General features: G+C 41.5%; 2 protein-coding genes across 2 annotated transcripts; one reads left to right on the top strand and one right to left on the bottom strand.

Annotated features, from left to right (window-relative positions):
* Positions 1-463: 463 nt before the first annotated feature.
* Positions 464-6168, bottom strand: LOC143306713 (uncharacterized). The gene has a single exon (XM_076693089.1). The coding sequence runs from the start codon at positions 5672-5674 to the stop codon at positions 464-466; it is 5211 nt and encodes a 1736-aa protein (XP_076549204.1). The 5' UTR covers positions 5675-6168.
* On the top strand, positions 5892-13942 carry LOC143306712 (uncharacterized). The gene is made up of 3 exons (XM_076693088.1): positions 5892-6069; positions 6972-11371; positions 11484-13942. The coding sequence occupies exons 1-3, from the start codon at positions 5892-5894 to the stop codon at positions 13419-13421; spliced, it is 6516 nt and encodes a 2171-aa protein (XP_076549203.1). The 3' UTR covers positions 13422-13942.
* The last annotated feature ends 7321 nt before the right edge of the window (positions 13943-21263 follow it).

Below are 21263 nucleotides of genomic sequence, written 5' to 3'. Positions count from 1 at the left end.
GATTTGAAAAAATGTATGCTGGTTGAAAGCAAACTTGAATTAAGGTCTAATCCCATCGTAGAATATTTTATTCTACTACCTGACAAAAATTAAGTTAATAACTCGTCGAAACTCGGGTTTACGAAAATGAACTTCATAATGGGTATTGTTGGTGCGACCCGACATGCCGGCCCCCTTGAACGGATACGTTCAACGCAACCCTAACGTTATGAGCGTCGTGATGGTTTACTTGGTAGAACGAGTACATAAAATATAAGATAGGTGTAGACGCTAATATACATACTATCGAAACCACAGCCACCATGATCGACAATGATAAAAATTAATATAAGAAAAATTAATAACAATAAAGATAGTAGAAAGTAATAGTATAATATGTGTAAAAATCCTCTTGAAGTAATCTAACCGTGCGCAATGATGTGGTTAACTTAAATTTAATTTTACACAATTTAATTCTAACAATTTAGGTATTTGACGTTGAATTATGTGAACACAATTTGGTGTTCTCGTCCGCTTTGGACGAACACTCGATAGGGAGCGGGCAGAGCTTCTTAACGCAGCGCTTACATTCGCCCGTATCAGTTTTTATGGTTGCCACCCTTGTGATGCCGTCTGGACCAGGATGGGTGGCCACGATGCGTCCGAGTTTCCACCGCAACGGAGGAAGGTTGTCTTCCTTGATGACAACCAGGGTACCAGGGTGGATGCAATGGTTCAAATTTGATTGCCATTTGCTGCGGATCGTTAATTGGTGCAGGTATTCTTTCTGCCATCGACGCCAGAAATGTTGACGCAGCTTCTGTGCGTGCTGCCAGGCTGACAGCCGATTGGATGCCGTGTCTGTGAGATCCATCTCAGGAAAGCTCGTTAGTGGACCACCAATTAGGAAGTGGCCGGGAGTCAAAGGTTGAAGGTCATTGGGATCGGGAGATATAGGCGAAAGAGGTCGGGAGTTGAGTATCGCCTCGATTTCGATGATGCAAGTTTCTAGCTGCTCGAACGTTAATAAGGTATCTCCTACCGTGCGGACAAGGTGATGTTTAAATGACCTTACTGCTGCCTCCCAAAGACCGCCGAAATGGGGGGATCGTGGTGGAATAAAGTTCCACGTGACCTTTTGTTCCGCTAAAAATTTCTGAATCGCTGTATTGTGTTCATCCGATTGAATTAATTTATGAAGTGCAATGAGTTCTCTACTTGAGCCGACAAAATTCGTCGCATTATCGGAATGGATTGTTCTTGATATTCCTCTCCTAGAGAAAAGCCTTTTTAAGCATGCCATAAAGGCTTCTGTTGTCAAATCACTAACCAATTCGAGGTGCACTGCCTTGGTGCTCATGCATACAAAAATGGCGACGTACACCTTAATTTTATTACGATTACGAAATCGTTTTTCCTTGATGTACAATGGACCGCAATAGTCGACACCGACATCGAGGAAAGGTCGAGAACACGATACGCGTTCTTGTGGAAGATCTCCCATTATATAGTCTACGCTCCGTGGTTTAGCGCGAAAGCATCGAACACATTTATGAATAATTATTCGCGTAACATTTCGACCATTGAGAGGCCAGAAGGTCTCACGAACGGAGTACAAGGTTGCTTGGGTTCCCGCGTGATTGAGCCTTTCGTGTTCCTCACGAATGATGAGGCGAGTTATATGATGATCGGAAGGTAGTATGATTTGATGTTTTTGTTCTTTTGGCAATTCCGAATGGATTAGCCTGCCACCCACCCTAAGGATTCCCTGTTTGTCCAAGAAGGGTTTCAATGGGATCAGCCGACTTTTATTGTCTACCCGTCCGTCGATTTTTAGAGAGTAAATTTCTCTTGCAAAAGCAATCGACTGTGTAATTAAAACTAGAATTCGAGTAGAAGCTTCGAATTCTGTCGCACTGATGGGACCAGTATGTTTTTGCGACTTGTTTCTCAGATTATGTATGAAACGCATAACATACGCGATCACCCGTTTAAGGGATTTAAGTGAACTGTAATCCTTGATAAGATCGTCATCAATTATATTTGCATTAGCGAAACTTGGCGCGGCAATAATTGCACGTTTCTCTGGGATTTCAACCAAGTGAATTTTCTTTTGAGGCCAGAAGTTTTCTTCGTGGGAGAGCCAGTGAGGACCATTTTTCCAGATCCTCGTATCTACAAATTCTTGAGGCATTTGACCTCTCGACACTAAATCTGCGGGATTGTCTTGCGTAGGCACGTGTCGCCATTCGCAAGATTCTGATAAATTTTGAATCTCCGCGATTCGATTTGAGACGAAAGTTTTTAGTAAATGAGGTTCTGTATTAATCCAATGAAGGGTTATGGTGGAATCTGACCATAAATAAACCTTATTGATTTCAAGTTGAAGAGCTAGTTTGACTGTTGTATACAAACGTGCCAATAGAAGGGCAGCGCATAGCTCTAGGCGTGGCAACGTCAATGATTTTACAGGTGCTACTCTTGATTTTGAACAAACTAAGGAAACATGATGGTTCCCGTGGATATCGGTTGAGCGCATGTAAATGCAAGCCCCGTAAGCCTTTTCACTTGCATCAGAAAAACCATGCATTTGTATCTTGACAAAATTAGGAGCGATAGTGAGTCGATTAAAACTGACTTTGACCAACAGTGGTAGTTGTTCTTTGAATTCTAGCCACATAGTGTGGATATCTGCTGGAACTGATTCATCCCATGAAACTCCAGCTTTCCACAGAAGCTGAATCATTATTTTTGCTTTAACGATAATTGGACCAAGTAGTCCTAGAGGATCAAATAATTTTGCGACTTGCGACAGAATTGAACGTTTGGTCACGGTTTTTACCAAATTTGGTGTATTGACCTTATAAAATATTATGTCCTCCCGAGAATTCCAATGAATACCTAACGTTTTGATAGTAGCATTTGGATCCAGTGACATATGTGTACTGGATGAATTATCCGAATTTTCGGGCACCAGTGAAGGGTCGTTGGAAGCCCATTTTCGAATGGGAAATCCGCCCTTTTGCAAGAGTGCGATCAAATCGTCGCGAAGAAATGCGGCTTCTTGGCGTGTACCTGCACCTGTTAGCAGATCGTCTACGTAAAAGTCTTGCTTTAGTACAGAGGCTGCAACGGGATGCTGAGCTCCTTCATCATTAGCGAGCTGATGAAGGGTGCGAATGGCGAGAAAAGGAGCACAAGAGGTGCCGTAGGTAACGGTATCGAGAGAGAGTTCATTTACCGTTTCGTCTGGATTTTTCCGAAATAGAATTTTTTGATATGGAGTGTCGTCTGGATGCACTTGTATCTGTCTATACATTTTTTCTATGTCGGCGGTAAGCGCGTATCTGCGAGATCGAAACCGAGTTAATAGCGTGAATAAATCGTCCTGAATTGTAGGACCGACCATCAAGGCGTTGTTCAAAGATACGCCAGACGAAGTCCTTGCCGACCCATCGAAGACGACACGAATTTTTGTGGTAATACTATCTTCCCTGATTACCGCGTGGTGGGGGAGATAAAAGCCAGGCATAGTGAGGGTTTTATTTTCTAATAACGATAGGTGATTTAGCTGCTTATATTCGTCTAAGAAATGGCAGTATTCCACCTTTAGTTGGGGATTTTTTTCGAAACGTTTCTCTAGAAAGTGGAAACGACGAAGAGCCATAGAACGAGACTCTCCTAGGTTTTCTTTATTTTCATTGAAGGGTAACCTAACGATATAACGACCTTCTGAGTTGCGTTGCGTATTGCTTTTAAAGTGCGCCTCACACGCCTGCTCCTCCTGGGATAATACTTTAACTGAGGGAATGTTCTCTAATTCCCAAAATTTGGTAAGAGTCGCGTCTAACGGAGTTGAATGCGTTGTAAAATGACATTGAACCGCATTTCTGGAGGAAGAACCATTTATTTCTCCTGCTACGATCCAGCCGAGCTGAGTTTTTTGCAACACAGCCTCAGGATGATTTTTTAACGAGATCTGTCCTACACATAGTAGTTTGTAAAACAATTTAACGCCAATGAGCACCTCAATTTGCGACGGATCGTAGAATTTAGGATCAGCCAAAACTACGTTGTTTGGAATATCAAGATTTGTTTGATTGACCGCGATTGAGGGCATAGGTTTAGTGATTCGATTCAAAACGAGAAACTCGAGAGTTTTGGAGTATTTACTAAATCGCGATTTTAGTATCGCCGATACCGAGTGTTTTATCTCTGTAGAAATGTCTTCAACACCAGAAACTGAAATATCGACTGATTTTCTGGGTAACCTTAAAAACGAGGCTACACTTTCAGTTATGAAATGTGCTTGTGATCCAGCATCCAAAAACGCTCGACACGTTTTGGACTTTCCTTGGGCGTTAACGATATCTACCATTGCAGTGGCTAATAAACCTTCAGAAGAAACTTGAGCATGCAAATTGACGACAGACTGACTCGACGAGACGGGTTCTGAGGCACTAGTTGCCTCAGGTGGTTGTTTTTCGAAATGTAAGAGAGTATTGTGTTTCTTGTGGCATTTACGACAAGGTGCTCCTGTGCAGTCCATAACGCGATGATTAGGACGCAAACAATTGATGCAGAGAGTTGCCTTTTTAGCGGCTTCAAAACGCGCAGATGGCGAGAGTTTTTTAAAGGTTTCGCAATTATGAATCGAATGTTTTCCTCGACAATGAGAACAAGAATGATTTGCCGTTGCCGTCGGATACGCGTGTTGTGAACGTTGTTTCACGTGAGCATGAGAGGGTTTTCTATCCGAAAGATTCTGAGCACCTACAAAATCTTGATGAGATTTTACATCTTCAAACTGTGCACGACGCTGTAGGAATGTTATCAATTCCTTAAAGGTTGGACTAACCGACTCGCCACTAAACTCTTCCCATTTTTCACGAATGACATTATTTAATTTTTGACTAATTATTTCGACTAAGAGAGTATTCCAATGATCAACGGGTTCTTTCAAAGCGTCAAGTGCTCTGACATGCTTTTGCACCTGATCGAGTAGCGAGCGAACGGGAAATTCTTTCGAAACATGTTTTAAATTCAATAAAGCTTTCACGTGGGTTTGGCGAATAATTTTTCGATTATCATAGCGCTCCTTTAGCAACGACCAAGCAACCCTGTAATTTTCTGCTGATAATTCAATCGACGCGAGAACCTCCGCGGCCTCGTCACGTAAGCAGCCCTTCAAATGATACAATTTCTCGATTTCAGGAATATTTTGATCATCATCGACAAGAGACTTAAAGAGATCGTGAAACCCCAACCAAGCTTCATAGGATCCGCTAAACGACGGTAGATTTACTCGCGGAAGACTACGTTTGGAAGTTTGAACGATGTTTGTATTAACTCCGTTGACAATACTTTGTGAATGAGTTGAAGCGATAGGATCGGCTAGATTATTAATTGGAGCCGCGACATCCTTTAAAAACAACATTAATTTACCGTACGCCGCGTAATATTTTTCTTCGTATTCGGTACGGATGTCTGCGTGGGTAGGATCCTCCACAAGCGCTTCTAATTCCGTATACCAATTTTCAAATTCCGTGAATTCTTTATCAATATCCTGCTTTCTTTTCTCTAAGACAGGATAATCACGTTCCGCTACGTAGCCCTCGACAAATTTTGCTACATTTGTTATTTTTCTTTTTGCGTTCGCGATTTTAACCTTTAACCGCGATATTTGTTCAGCCATTTTGGAACTTATGATAAATTACTAACACGAGCAACTAGATTTTTGCGATACTATGATCAAAATACGGACTAATAGACGGGAATGGTTGGTGGTACAATAACTTGCTTACCCTTATGACGACCCTTGGACCCTTACGATTAATGCCGCCAAAGTGTTGCTCCCTGGACTGCGATGGGATCCTGGCCAGCTTCTTCCTTTGAGACGTAGATAGACCCAGATGTGCTGGCCGACCAAGGTGTCTTCTGATTCCTTCCCTCAAACCAAGTCCAAGGTTGTGATGATGATGACAGCTTTACTAGCTCGTCAATACACCAATGACTTTTGTGTCGCTTCACGAAGCGCACCGAACGACAGTTGTGTACTTGTTCGATACGATGAAATCATCAACACGAGATGTTATGCTCTTTAGTCAAATTTGATTCGATACGAAAATTGCCACTAGCACGACACTTGCTATGATGGCACGACAGTTGTTAAATATGTTTAACGTTCAATATTCACTCCCGAAACACGTTAATTGTTTTCGACAATCACTTGGTATCACTTTTCTACGTGTATCCGGCTCGAAGGACCATGTTTATTCCTCACGTTTGGTTTAACGGGAGGTCGGGACAACTTGAGGATTGGTAATGATGTCCAAATAAATTGACCCGTTGCAAATCGTATTCGTAGTTGATTATAATTTTTAATATTATAAACAGTTCGGTTAATAACTAGTTTTCGGAGCTTATCCGTTCGACAGAAAATGTTTTCGATGGATGAGTTGTTTCACGAGAGTGGTCTGAACTACAATGTCTGATTAGGGAACTTGCTTCAGGTTTTTATATTCTGGGCAAGGAGTACAATTTTCGGATGAGCCATGCTTATTGGCCTGATTTTTGTGGAGGTGGAAAATATTCCTTCTTCGCTTTCAAGGGTGCCTTAGTGACGTACGCGGTGGGTCCGCGTGTACTCGCTGACCGTAGCGAGCAATAAAACTAAGCAATACCTCGACATGAATAGAAAACTGCAAACAAAGGCTCTACTGCTAAGGTTAAGGGTTCTGGCAACCAGATGTGACTAATAAACCAAATTACTAGATAGGATGTAACGATTCCTTGGGTTTTATTGCTGCTACAGGTAAAAATCTATTGATTTGAAAAAATGTATGCTGGTTGAAAGCAAACTTGAATTAAGGTCTAATCCCATCGTAGAATATTTTATTCTACTACCTGACAAAAATTAAGTTAATAACTCGTCGAAACTCGGGTTTACGAAAATGAACTTCATAATGGGTATTGTTGGTGCGACCCGACAGACTACTTGAGACAAGAGCAAGCTGAAATTTCCTTTGCACACAACACATTAGTAACGAAAAGTGAACCTATCAAACCCTTTCGTTTTATTGGTGAAAATCCTCCGAAAGAAAAACCACGACACTACAAACCTAGAGTTTACCGAATTCAAAGTCGATCGCGACAAGCAATAGCCATAGATACAATTGATTGTGATCTAAAAGAAGGTTACCTTCCTTTGCTTCAAACCAAAGATGGAATATATATTGGAGAAGCAGCCGTAAGCGTCAATCAAGGCGTGTGCCATGTTCTCGCGATAAATACTTTAAACCAAGATGTAGAAATAGAAATTCCACCACAAGAAATTTTGCCATTCAAATATCATAATTTCCCTGAAGAAAAAGAACACCCCAACTTAGATTCGGAACACGAGAATCGATCAGAACCGCTAGACCGCGTAACAGAAATTCTGACCACACTCCGTTTAGATCATGTAAACAACGAGGAAAAGGAACATGTAATTGAGTTAATCAGGGAATTTCCAGAAATATTTCATCTACCAGGTGACAAGTTAAAATCCACTCCGTTGATACAACACCCAATACATACCATAGACGACGTACCCATTAACACTAGACAATACCGTTTTCCCCCAATTCATCAAGCTGAAATAGAGCGTCAAATCACTACAAAATTAGCCGCAGGAATAATAACTCCTTCAAATTCTCCTTACAATTCACCACTATGGATAGTACCGAAGAAACCTGATTCCAAGGGAAATCCAAGGTGGAGAATGGTAATTGACTTCCGGAAACTTAACGAAAAAACGATAGGCGATGCATATCCATTACCCAACATTGTGGACATTCTAGACCGCTTGGGCGAAGCCAGATATTTTTCCACATTTGATCTTGCAAGCGGATTCCAGCAAATTGAAATGGATCCGAAACATCGTAGCAAAACCGCATTTACAACACCTCACGGTCACTACGAGTACATTCGTATGCCTGAAGGGCTCAAGAATGCTCCTGCAACATTTCAACGGTTAATGGATCAAGTATTGCGCGGATTACAGGGAATAGAAGCTCTAGTGTATCTCGATGATATCGTAGTTTACGCGAAAAATTTGGTAGAACATGGAAAGAAAATTCGGCGTCTATTTACGCGATTAGGCGAAGCAAGGTTAAGTCTTCAACCGGATAAATGTGAATTTCTGAAAACCGAAGTAACCTATTTAGGACATATCATTAGTTCCAAAGGAGTAAAACCGGATAAAAAGAAAATAATCGCTGTAAAGAATTTTCCTCGACCGCAAAACGCAAAGAACATAAAACAGTTTCTAGGACTTGCAGGTTACTATCGTCGATTCATAAAAGATTTTGCCGCAAAAGCCAAGCCATTAACGGAATTATTAAAGAAAAATAGCAAATTCATTTGGGGAAAAGAACAAAAACAGAGTTTCAAAACTTTACGTAAAGCATTGTGCAAGAGCCCTATACTGCAATATCCGAATTTTGACAAACCATTTACTTTAACGACAGACGCATCTGACTTTGCAATAGGCGCAGTACTTAGCCAAGACGTAGACGGACACGACTTGCCTGTAGCTTACCTCTCAAGATCGTTGATAAAAGCAGAAATAAATTATTCCACCACAGAAAAGGAATGTTTAGCAGTACTGTATGCCGTATTACATTTCCGACCATACTTATACGGAAGAAAATTCACCTTGGTTAGTGATCACGAACCCTTAAAATGGATAGACTCTATAAAGGATCCTGGACAAAGATTAGTGCGTTGGAGATTAAAATTGCGCGATTACGAGTACGATTTCGTCCATAAACCCGGCCATTTGAACATAAACGCTGATGCACTTTCACGGAATCCCATTAAAGAATTACATGATACAAGTTCAGATTCAAGCTCAAAAGAAACTTCCGATAGTGAATCGGAATGTGAAAAAATTCTTCCTATCCGAAAACCAACCGTCAAACCAAAAGTAACAATCCCATCCGCATCCCGTATAAAACCTACAGTGGAACCCCGGAGACCTGTGGGCAGGCCACCAGGCAGAAAGACACAACCAAAACTAGATAAACCTACATTAGATAAAAGTGCCATTTCAACAAGAACGCGTTCCAAGTCAGAACATGAAGGATCGCCCAAAACCATAAACTATGCAGAACCTTCCACTTCTGAAATATCACAAAATACTGATGAGGATGAGGAATCCATTGAAACATCTGACCTACCAGTATTCAGAGGACGGAAAAGCGTATTACCTAGTCTTGGTCCACCCACTGTATCACCACAAAATTTACCAAGAAAAACAGTTCATTTGGAAAAACCTGAGAACATTCCTGATGCAGAGCCTGACAATGACAAGGACGAAACCACAGAAACACATCCCGACAATATAATGATAGAAATTCCAGCTCCTCTCGATAATAGCGACGATGAAGTATTTCTCCCTAAAACCATAGAACAACCACCTATTAACTTAGACGAACTACATGAATCCTTCGACCGTTTTGACAAATCCCTCCACGAACGTAGCGAAATTCTTCAGGAATCAACCGACAAAGCAGAACCAGAAATAGAGGAATTAGACGAGGAAGAGCTAAACAGACGAGTAGACAAGTTACTAGCACGATACGAACAGGACGAACAGGACGCGACAAAACAGACCACGATACGACCTACATCCAAGGAATTCACACTAGACACAATTCATGAAGAAAACGAATTAAACGCACCAACCGAATTTGAAAATACCGTAGTAATTCGACAACCATACAGATCCATATTACCCACACCACTATCTTTAGATAAACCCTTAGCCCTTTCCACCCCTTTTCCGCAGACTACTAATTCAGAAACGAAATCGAATCCTTCCTTTTTACCAAAACGACTGATTACCTCACAACCATACGATACAAGTAAAATTATCCAGTACCGACCAGGCATTCAGATAACTGAAAGTATTCTACCGGATATAGAACCTGAACATCCATCCAGGAAAACAATTAAATTTACACGAGAAAATTTGACGAGTACACGCAGCCACTATGTTCACTTTATCCCGGCTGACATAGAATTAACCACTCCAATTAGTAGGTTACTCGTAGATATGGGCGTTATAAGCATTGCAAATCTGAAAGCAGCAAATCCAAAGCTGGGACAGGTACTTGTTACACCGCGAGGTAAATACAAAATTTTTAGCGTAGTAGTTAAACAGAAGCATTACGATGTTATCTCAATTTCAAACTTTAGAATTGCTCTACATAATTTAAGATCGATTCTTTCCAAATTAAAAATAAATACAATTAGAATTTCGAGATCTGGCGACTTTACCGATACGCTTCCCCAGGGTACCTTAGTGAACGTGCTAAGGGATACTCTTGGAGATAGCGATGTCGAAGTAACGATCTGCACAGGAAGCATACAAGTCCCACCCGAAGAACTCCGTCTGAAAATAATTTCAGAATTACATGGAAGTTTAGTAGGAGGACACAAGGGTGTAACGAAGACCTATCACAGAATTCGAGAAAGATTTCATTGGCCAGGAATGCGTAACGATGTACAAAATTTCATTAGAACCTGTGAAAAATGTCAAGAAAACAAATTAGTTAGGACAAAAACCCGTGAACCAATGCTCATAACAGACACTCCCCTCCAACCATTCGATAAGATCTCATTGGATACAGTAGGACCTCTTCCAGTAACTCCTAGTGGTAATAGACACATTTTGACTATACAAGACAATCTGACGAAATATTGTATTGCAGTAGCGGTGCCAAACATAAAGGCAGAAACAATAGCACATGCATTAGTGACACATGTGATATTGCAGTATGGAACCTCGCGTACAATACTAACCGATCAGGGAACCAGTTTTATTAATAGAGTATTAAAAGAAATTGCAAAGGTTTTCAAAATTAATCACGTAACTACTTCCGGGTATAGACCACAGACTAACGGATCATTAGAACGAAGTCATATAGTATTAACTGAATACATAAAACATTATTTAGACGATTTCGATGATTGGGACAAAATAGTACCGTTCGCAATGTTCTCCTATAACACTTCCGTACACGAAGCAACGAATTTCACCCCATATGAACTGATATTTGGAAAAATAGCGCGCTGTCCTAGCGCATTCCCTTCAGAAGAATCACTACCAACTTACAATAATTACCTCCAGGAACTAATTTCACGCTTAACAGAAATGCAAACTATAGCAGGACAGAATTTAATTCAGGCGAAAGAAAAATCAAAACTATACTATGACGAAAAGGTACAACCATTTCAAGGAAAAATAGGGGACATGGCACGAGTCTTGGTTGAACCTCAGAAAGGAAAACTTGGTAATCGGTACCATGGACCCTACAAAATTGTTGGAATCTTAGAAAAGAATAACGTAATTTTAGAAACAGAAACGGGTAAACGTCTCATTAAACACGCGGACAAATTACTACTATACCACCAAGAATAGATATCAAATAACTCTACCTAATCAATTGTTGCAACAGGGCAAAATGAAATTGGTAACATTCATTTCTCTCACTCTCACTCTCTGGAGCGGATCGCACTCTGCGGAACAGAAGAAAACATACGAAATAACAAAACTAGACGCGACACCAGGCATGTACTTCGAAAAATTACACAATATCCGTTTGATAGCAGCCGACTGGCGGGTGACACTGTCAATAGACACTAATAAGCTGAAGACGCAATTTCCGCTCGAATATTCAGAATTAGACGGTGCCTATGGGAAATGCCTTTCTCTAACGACGGCAACCGCTTGCGCAGCAACCTTGCGATTACCCCACGTGTATGGAAAGGCAGACCAAGCACTAAGCTTACAGGATGAACTAAACGAAATAGTAACAGAATTTCAAACACCGGAATCTTACGATGGCCCAAAAACAATAAAGCGACGAAGCGCTCCCTTTGGATTTATTGGTTCAATAAGTCATACACTTTTTGGAACACTCACCTCAGAAGACGCGGAATATTATAACTCGGAGATAGATAAACTGTATCATAATCAAAACGAATTGGCACATATCATGAAAAATCAGACACATATAGTTAGAAACGGACTACATAAATTTCACCAAATACTTGAGAAAAACTCGGAACTAATTTCAGAAAATCGCAATAGACTGAACGAGTTTGCCGAAGCTATCCAGCGGGAGGAGGACAGCGTAACCACACTTCAATACATGATGGCTTTATCACGATTCGTACATGGTATAGAGATATCTTTGGACCACTACATAAAAACAGCTGAAACATACCTCGCCGTAATACGAGCTGTAAAATCCGGTGAGGTGCCACACGAACTATTAGACAGGTCTATTTCACGCCGCATAATTTCGGATATACGAAACACGCAGAGGAACTTCGATCTGCCGATACCACCGGGTCATCAATCGCTTAAGGAATTAACAGGATCTACCACCGTAAACGCAATAATCTATCAAGGAAGAATCATCATAGTGTTACAGCTGCCTCTTTCAGATGGAACAACATACCATCTCTATCGCACTTACTCTTGGCCGATACCCCAAAGGTTAGGACAAGATACTACAGCATCTGGCTACATTCAACCTAAATCACCATATTTAGCAATAAGCAATGATCATCGATTCTACTTCGAAGCAGACGAGTCGTACATCAATAATTGCCACAAGACCCCGTACACACATCTTTGTCCACTGGGACGACCGTTGTCTGAAATTGCCTCGTCCACCGCTTGCGAAGTTACCCTATTGTTGCGACCTACCACCCACGCATTTAAAACATGCGAGGTGCGGTTACAACCCCAGCACACACCATTTTGGGCACACTTAAGGACCATGCAAGCCTGGTTGTACTCCTTAGAAAAACCAGAATCAGTACAACTCATTTGTAACGGAATGAAGGACGACATCATAACAATAGAGGGCACTGGAATTTTCCAGCTGAGAGCAGGGTGCATAGCTAAAACTACTCACGAGACGCTAATTGGAATGCAACATCTAGAAAGCCTAGAACAATATTTCTACCAGCCAAATTTACTACTAAACATCTCGGAATTTTCCCCACAGATTCATCGTTATAAAGAAATTAAACCATTAACCATGCCATCAAAAGCCTCAGGCGTCAGCACACCCATTGACGATTCATTAACAGATATAGAAGCCAAATTAGCGGAAATGGATACACACCATCGAAGTCGGAATCTCACAACCAACGTGTTGCACGGAGGCCTAGCCTACCTAGCCATTTTAACCATAGCAATCCTTGTATACTGCACACGACACACCACGAAGAAAATTTGGATAACAAAAATCTGTCAGAAGAGAAGGACCGAACCAGAAAACCAATCTACACCCCCGGAGCAACCCCCAACAACCACACCACCTTCAATTGCGCAACAACCACTGCCGCCATTACCTCAGCAGCGGGCACTAGTAAATTAAGGACAAATTACTTACTGTAACAATTTATTTATTTTCTGTTCATTTTCTCTTTCGAGCCTCGCAGGGATTACACGTGTTCTGTCATAAGTTTAAAATTTCTTCTACTTACAATTTTCACCGTTTTATTAAGATTATAGTATTTTGAATCTCCTGCATCCTCCGATGAATGAGACAAAAGGAGACTAGCATCATCAAGTCAGGAATCAGCCGTACGAGTTGAATCTAGGAGGGTCTTCGTCACGCGCCTAGCCTATTACACCAACCAAAAGGGTTTCCTCGAAGTGACATTAGATACGAGCAGCACAGTCAACACCACTGTCCAGAGTGCACTACACAACTACGAGACACCCACCATTCTTAGATCTCGCAAAAATGGAGCAGGTTCCGAGGAACTGGCAGCAGGGCGTACATGGACACCTTCGCCAAACGAGATATCTGGGTCTCACCGATTAGAGATGGAACAACAGGGGAGGATACAGGAGAGTAACGACCGATGTTTATTTTCTTTTTTTTTAGGCACTATAGTCCCTGCCTAAAGTCATTAGTTCTACTTAACAACGCAACTATCAATTTCAAAATCAATAACATGTAACATTAGATAAGCGCTGCTACGACTGTCCATACGATCCACATCATCGAGGACGATGATGACTCTAAGGGGGGAGGGATGTTACGTCCCGACAAAGAAAATTCCATTCTCTCCAATTTCAAGTTGCAAAAGCGTTAGCAATCAGGAAATCGGTTCAATGACTGACCTCCTTAGAGTCACCAGCGTCAACAAATTCTCTCTTCTTCTCGAAACGCTGTGTCAAAAATTATGTGCAACGCATAGACATTCCAACAGGTCAGTATTCTACTGAACTCTTTCCTTAATCATGCGAAATCAGCATTTTCGGCCTTCATAAAAACCCAGTTACGGACAATAGCAACACAGACGGCCATACAGTTGCGAGGTGCGCGGTCTTTCTGTCCGAGAAACATCCAGTATTGCAGAATACGTCGAGCAGAGTTTCGTGAGAATCAAGTGTCACGCGAAAAGACTCAGTTTTCTCGTTAATAAGACTCAAGTTTTCAAATCATTTGTAATTAAAACTGTTAATGTAAAGTATTTAGATTTATTGTTAGTGTAGAGTCATAGTTTCATCTTGTCAAGAACATTGTATCATCATCCGTGCGTCGAGAGAAGAGAGAGAGAAAGGAGCGAAGGATCGAACTCGTTAACCGTTTCTGTTCACCTAAATGTCCGGTGAGTGCGATTAAAAAACTGGATACTCTGTCCTCAGTAATTAAAGAAAATTGTAATATCTCTTGAATGCCCATTATATTTTCATACTTCGTTTCTTTTGGCAAAATATATAATAGTTATTTATTCAATCTCGTTAATTATTTAGTGCGTATTGCCCAAACCTTGTGTCCAACGAGCGAAAGGCTTGTATCAGTCTAGACCGAATCCGAATCCTATAATATCTTACCTTCACAAAGAAGGTGTTTAAGCGTTGCGTCGGATCATATCAATCCGCAGACTAGTCACCTACCACTACGCCTGCTCCGCACGTAACACACCATTGGGCAGGTGGCTCGTATAACCCAGGCTATTACCCATGATTTAAATACTCGACGCTGTACAGCCATGGTATTACTTGACCTGGCAAAAGCGTTTGACACGGTATGGCACCACACCTTGCTGTACAAGTTACATCTTATTGGACTTGATTCTGGGTTCGTTCGTCTTATTGGATCATATTTATCCAACCGTTTTTTGTATGTTTTTATTCCTGGTATTAAATCTGCGTTACTACCAGTATCGGCGGGTGTCCGGCAAGGGGAGCGGCTCTGTTGCGCACAATACGATTGCGCAATATCGCATTGCGCACAGCTCCTTTGGACACAGTATTATTGCGCACAGTAACAATTGGGCACAGCTCTATTGCGCGCGGGCAGAATATCGCACAGTACAGTTGAGCACCGTAAAAGTTGCGCACAGTATCAGTTGGAATATTTATATATTTTCAGTTTGTGAAGCTGTTTTAGGCTTATCAATTGCTGTATCTATATTAAGAATAGTTGGAAATCAGGGATATATAATAAATTCAAAATGTTAATAATCGAAAGATTAATTTTTATGAAATTATTGTGTACCACAGGGTTGTCTAACTAGGACTGTTGTCAGTTTGTAAAATAACGGTTCCTGAATTTATTTATACGTGCAATTGAGGTTAGGTTAGGTTATATATTAATATGCCGTAGATTTAACCATGTGAGACGGAATATGCATAACCAGAAATAAATCACGACATAAGAAGGGAAACGGGCGCACAAATTTAATTCAGTGTCCAATTGATACTGTGCGCAATATTTTCGGTGCCCAACTGTACTGTGTGATATTCTACACGTGCGCAATAGAGCTGTGCACAATATTATTGTGTCCAAAGGAGCTGTGCGCAATCGTATAATGCGCAACTGAAGGCCTCTCCCCGCAAGGATCCATCCTAGAACCAATTTTGTTTAATGTTTTTATAAATGATATTCCTAGATCGTTTCCATTTTGTTACCTGGCTTTATTTTCCGATAACACTACCTCATATACTTCTTCCTATCGTGCTGAAACTGCGATCCGCAGACTACAAGCCTATCTTAATGAAATTGTTTCGTTCTTTAAATCTTGGAAACTACAACTAAATTCCGACAAGACCGAGGCTATCTTGTTTGCGCGAAGAGCGGTACAAATACGGGCGAGCGAACTCTAAATTTTGAGATTGATGGACACATAGTTTCCTGGTCTGATACGGTTCGATATTTGGGAATTATTCTTGCTAAGAGGCTAAATTGGCGATCCGCGGCAGCTGATCGTGTCACTAAGGCATTGAAGGTTCTAAATGCGTTGCATCTAACTTTCTCAGAAAAGTCAGCCATCAATAGAGGAATGCGAATAAATATTTATAAGCTGAGCATCAGGCCTGTGCTCACTTACGGGGCCCAGATTTGGTGGAACTGTGTTTCCAACGCTACCAAACGTACGTTACAAATATTCCAAAACAAAGCATTAAAAATTATCCTGAACAAACCGATTCGTTTCTCGACTGTTGAACTACATAACTTGTCTTCCATCCCGTTAATCAGAACATTTATCGATAAACTCATTGATAACTACAACGTGTCTGGGCATTCAAACCTGATGGTGCAACGTACTGGTTCCCACAATGCTTCCGCTATCCCTCATCGAATTAAAGTTCCATTTCCATTGATGAAACAAGTCTAGGTCGCAACCATTAATGCTGGTTTTTGTTTGTTAACAGTGTCACATTTTCTGCTAGGCATGCTGCTACTTGGTATTCCCGCCTAAATGCGCCAGTGTGGAATCGTTCCTTCCACTACCTCATTACTTTTCTTGAGCGAAATCCGCAAATATCTCGGAAACGATGCGTGCTATGGCAAAATGTTAAGAGACCTTTTTTGTAGCAAATCAAGTTTCCTACCGTTTATCTTCTATGAAATTTTTTGATCAGATGCGTAGTTTTCGAGATATATCGAGATATTTAAAAGTTCCGAAGCCGCACCAACATAATAAAGATACAGAAACACCGTGGCCCCTTTCTTTGAGATAACTCTGCACTATTCCGAGCTGCAAATGCCACTACCAGCTTAGCTGTGCAGAAGAACAACAACAAGAAACAGAAATATCTCGGAATATTTGTCCGCGAGGCCCCTTTCCTTGAGATAAATCTGCAAATACCTCGGAAATGATGCGAGCTATGGCGAAATGTTAAAAGAAATTTTTTGTAGGAAATTAAGTTTCCTACTATTTATGTTCCATGATATTTTTTGATCAGATGCGTAGTTTTCGAGATATCTCGAGATATTTAAAAGTTCCGAAGCCGCACCAACATAATAAAGATATAGAAACAGCGTGGCCCCTTTCTTTGAGATAACTGTGCACTATTCCGAGCTGCAAATGCCACTTCCGGCTTAGCTGGGCAGAAGAAGAACAACAAGAAGAAGAAATATCTCGAAATATGTCCGTGAGGCCCCTTTCCTTGAGCTAAATCTGCAAATATATCGGAAACGATGCGCGCTATGGCCAAATGTTAAGAGACCTTTTTTGTAGGAAATTCAGTTTCCTACTATTTATGTTCTATGATATTTTTTGATCAGATGCGTAGTTTTCGAGATATATCGCTATACTTAAAAGTTCCGAAGCCGCACCAACATAATAAAGATACAGAAACACCGTGGCCCCTTTCTTTGAGATAACTCTGCACTATTCCGAGCTGCAAATGCCACTACCAGCTTAGCTGTGCAGAAGAACAACAACAAGAAACAGAAATATCTCGAAATATGTCCGTGAGGCCCCTTTCCTTGAGCTAAATCTGCAAATATATCGGAAACGATGCGTGCTATGGCCAAATGTTAAGAGACCTTTTTTGTAGGAAATTCAGTTTCCTACTATTTATGTTCTATGATATTTTTTGATCAAATGCGTAGTTTTCGATGTATATCGAGATATTTAAAAGTTCCGAAGCCGCACCAATATAATAAAGATACAGAAACACCGTGGCCCCTTTCCTTCAGATAACTCTGCACTATTCCAAGCTGCAAATGCCACTTCCAGCTTAGCTGTGCAGAAGAAGCACAACAAGAACAAGAAATATCTCGGAATATGTCCGTGGGCCCCCTTCCTTGAGGTAAATCTGCAAATATCTCGGAAACGATGCGAGCTATGGCAAAATGTTAAGAGACCTTTTTTGTAGGAAATCAAGTTTGCTACTATTTATGTTCTACGATATTTTTTGATCAGATGCGTAGTTTTCGAGATATATCGAGATATTTAAAAGTTCCAAACCCGCACCAACATAATGCAGATACAGAAACACCGTGGCCCCTTTCTGTGTGATAACTCTGCACTATTTTGTGCTTCAAATGCCACTTCCAACTTAGCTGTGCAGAAGAAGAGCAACAAGAAGAAGAAATATCTCGGAATATGTCCGTGAGCCCCCTTTCCTTGAGATAAATCTGCAAATATCCCGGAAACGATGCGAGATATGGCAAAATGTTAAGAGACCTTTTTTGTAGGTAATTAAGTTTCCTACTACTTATGTTCTATGATATTTCTTGATCAGATGTGCAGTTTTCGAGATATATCGAGATATTTAAAAGTTCCGCGGCCGCACCAAGATAATAAAGATACAGAAACACCGTGGCCCCTTTCTTTGAGATAACTCTGCACAGTACCCAAAGCAATAGCGTCGGCGACCGGTAATTCAAAGCTTGGCCAGTCCAAGGACTCCTCCTGCTAACAGCTGGCCAGACCCGGGGACGGCGCATAGTCCGTACATCCGGGTAATTATAACTGAACCTAGCTTGCGTCGGTCCTGACGCACACACATTCAAAAATGGATTGGTTGCGGCCCGATACCGTCTGAGTACCGTCGCGCGCGAACACCGTTAAGGTGACGGACAGGCTCCGCCTCGAACCGTAGACCGACACGCAACGGGTCGCGACGTTCTACTAGGGGAGAAGTCCACGACTACCTCGCCGGAACGTTCGCTGAAGGTGGTGTGCCCTCGCTAATGAAAACCGAACGTCCATCCGGGGCATCGCGCACCAACGGAAGCCAGCGTTGTTGACGGTGAATCTCCCCATTCGATCTTTTGGGTTTCTCAGGTTTACCCCTGAACGGTTTCACGTACTCTTGAACTCTCTCTTCAAAGTTCTTTTCAACTTTCCCTCACGGTACTTGTTCGCTATCGGTCTCGTGGTCGTATTTAGCCTTAGATGGAGTTTACCACCCACTTAGGGCTGCCCTCTCAAGCAACCCGAATCTAAGGAGAGATCCTCCCGAAACGCGTACCTTTCACTACGGGCCTGGCACCCTCTATGGGTAAATGGCCCCATTCAAGATGGAGTTGGACGCAATCCGATGTCTCGGGATAAACGGGTCCTCCTGAACACTACATTTCCCAGCGGCGGTACCGCGGGATTCAGTGATGGGCTCATTCCTGTTCGCTCGCCGCTACTAAGGAAATCCTAGTTAGTTTCTTTTCCTCCACTTAATAATATGCTTAAATTCAGCAGGTAATCTCGCCTACCCTGAGGTCGTCAATTTCTTTGGTTTCATCGAAAGGTGAATAATGATGCTCGATGCAAAAAAAAAAAAAAATAAACGAAAAGAAGCAAAAAAGCAAACACGTAGAGAAACTGTGCGTGAATCAACCTTTCGCATATTCAATTTTTCCTCCTCTCTCGTTTCAAAATGTTTGTATTTATCGTTCGATGAAACGAGCACAAGAGGGAAAAAAAAGTTGAGACACGACGTTCCCATAATTTTCGTGTTATTTCCTTTTTGCTTCAAACATTTTGCGGACTGCAGCTTCGTCGTATTGCTTTTATCAATTTTTAACAATTTCAAAGCGAAGACAACTCGCAAGACGATCCATTTCGTCTCGGTTCAATTTTAACGTCCGTCCGTATTATTTTTTGTTCCACAAGAGATTTCGAATAGGTTTCTTTTTCTTTATTTATCATCCCTTCTTTTCGAGCGCCACGGAAGCAAGAGGAAAAGCAAGAGCGAGAGAGAGAGAACATTTCGCGTATACTTCATTTAACAATTTTAACCAACACGCGATGTACTCCACACACCTCTTAGATTTAACAACTGCTTTTCTCTTCTTCTCCCCTTAGCGCAAGGGTAAACCCCATTTGTCTCTTCTTTGGAACGCAACAAAACTTTCGAGGACTGGACGACCGAGCGATGGTCGCGCGGTCTTCGCTTATCTTTAACAAACGAAGTAGTCCGTATGTATTCTAAATGTTGAAGCCTCCTAGAATTTTAAGCCATGCGAGACATTGAAATGCTGTTTTAACGGGAGCATGCATAATTGCTGCAAACATACTTTTATCACAAGTTCTAGCCACGCCACGGAGGCTTCGAAGTTCCTTCACCATTCGCTTTCCTCTCTTTTGTTACACAGTTTCAGACTACGATCAGGGGTACCGAAACACTGTATTGATTGTAAACAACCATTTTTATCTTGGAACGGAGCGTTCCTTTACTCGTTAGATTTGTCTTGTCGCGTGTGTATTCGCTTTTTCGACGCTTTTTAACCATTTAACTTGTTTAGCGAAGCTAAACGCACAGACAGACAAAAAAAAAATGAACAGCATCGCGCGTCAAACAGCGACGACCCATCTGAACCGATCTTTCACTTATACACTGTTTGTAAACAGAGATGTACAAAGCGCGGGGAATCATTCGAAACCCTGGGGCTATTCGAGCTTGCATTTCAGCAAATTATCATCTCAAATATTTCACTCGTTTGCTTTTTCTAAATTTGTAGGAGAGCTTCTTTCGTTTATTTTTGACACACCTTTCATAAATATCGTTTCTGGCAACGTCGGGAGCGTGGATTTCTACAAGTGAACAATCGCGCCGATCCGATAACTTCCAGCAGGATGGAGAATCTTTATAGATTATCTTCCGGGAACTCGGTGCTTTCACGGGCGGTCGTTTATAAATTTTAACGAACGACTCGCGCGCCGTGACGCACTTGCGCTAGTTCGAAGAGATATTTCGAAATTTGTTCCTCCCCTTTAACGGCGTGCGATTTAGTGTATCGGTTGCGATTTTCGTCACATCGTTTCCACGACAAACGCCGACGAACTGCCCAACTATCGCTCGTACGTTGCGACTCTTTCTTTGTTTATCGTTCATTCATTCTTTCAATTTCGTTCGATAATCCCGCTCCGAAACATTCTACTTTCGTTGAACGACGGCGAGATGTTTAAAAAGAAATGAATTACTCTTTTTTCGAGAAGCAAACGCAAGCAGTCTTTTCTTAAGAAAA

This window comes from Osmia lignaria, unplaced genomic scaffold (assembly GCF_051020975.1).
Source record: "Osmia lignaria lignaria isolate PbOS001 unplaced genomic scaffold, iyOsmLign1 scaffold0035, whole genome shotgun sequence".
NCBI classification, from domain to species: Eukaryota; Metazoa; Arthropoda; class Insecta; order Hymenoptera; family Megachilidae; genus Osmia; species Osmia lignaria.
The sequence above is the reverse complement of the archived record's forward strand: the minus strand, read 5'-3'. Positions and strand labels throughout refer to the sequence as shown.

Bases quoted from the DNA above. Each gene is read 5' to 3' on its own strand.
- LOC143306713 (XM_076693089.1), bottom strand. From the start codon at position 5,674: ATGGCTGAACAAATATCGCGGTTAAAGGTTAAAATCGCGAACGCAAAA.
- LOC143306712 (XM_076693088.1), top strand. From the start codon at position 5,892: ATGTGCTGGCCGACCAAGGTGTCTTCTGATTCCTTCCCTCAAACCAAG. The intron at 6,070-6,971 runs GTTATGCTCTTT...GCGACCCGACAG, and splicing joins TGAAATCATCAACACGAGAT to ACTACTTGAGACAAGAGCAA. The intron at 11,372-11,483 runs GTAATTTTAGAA...TTGTTGCAACAG, and splicing joins GAATCTTAGAAAAGAATAAC to GGCAAAATGAAATTGGTAAC.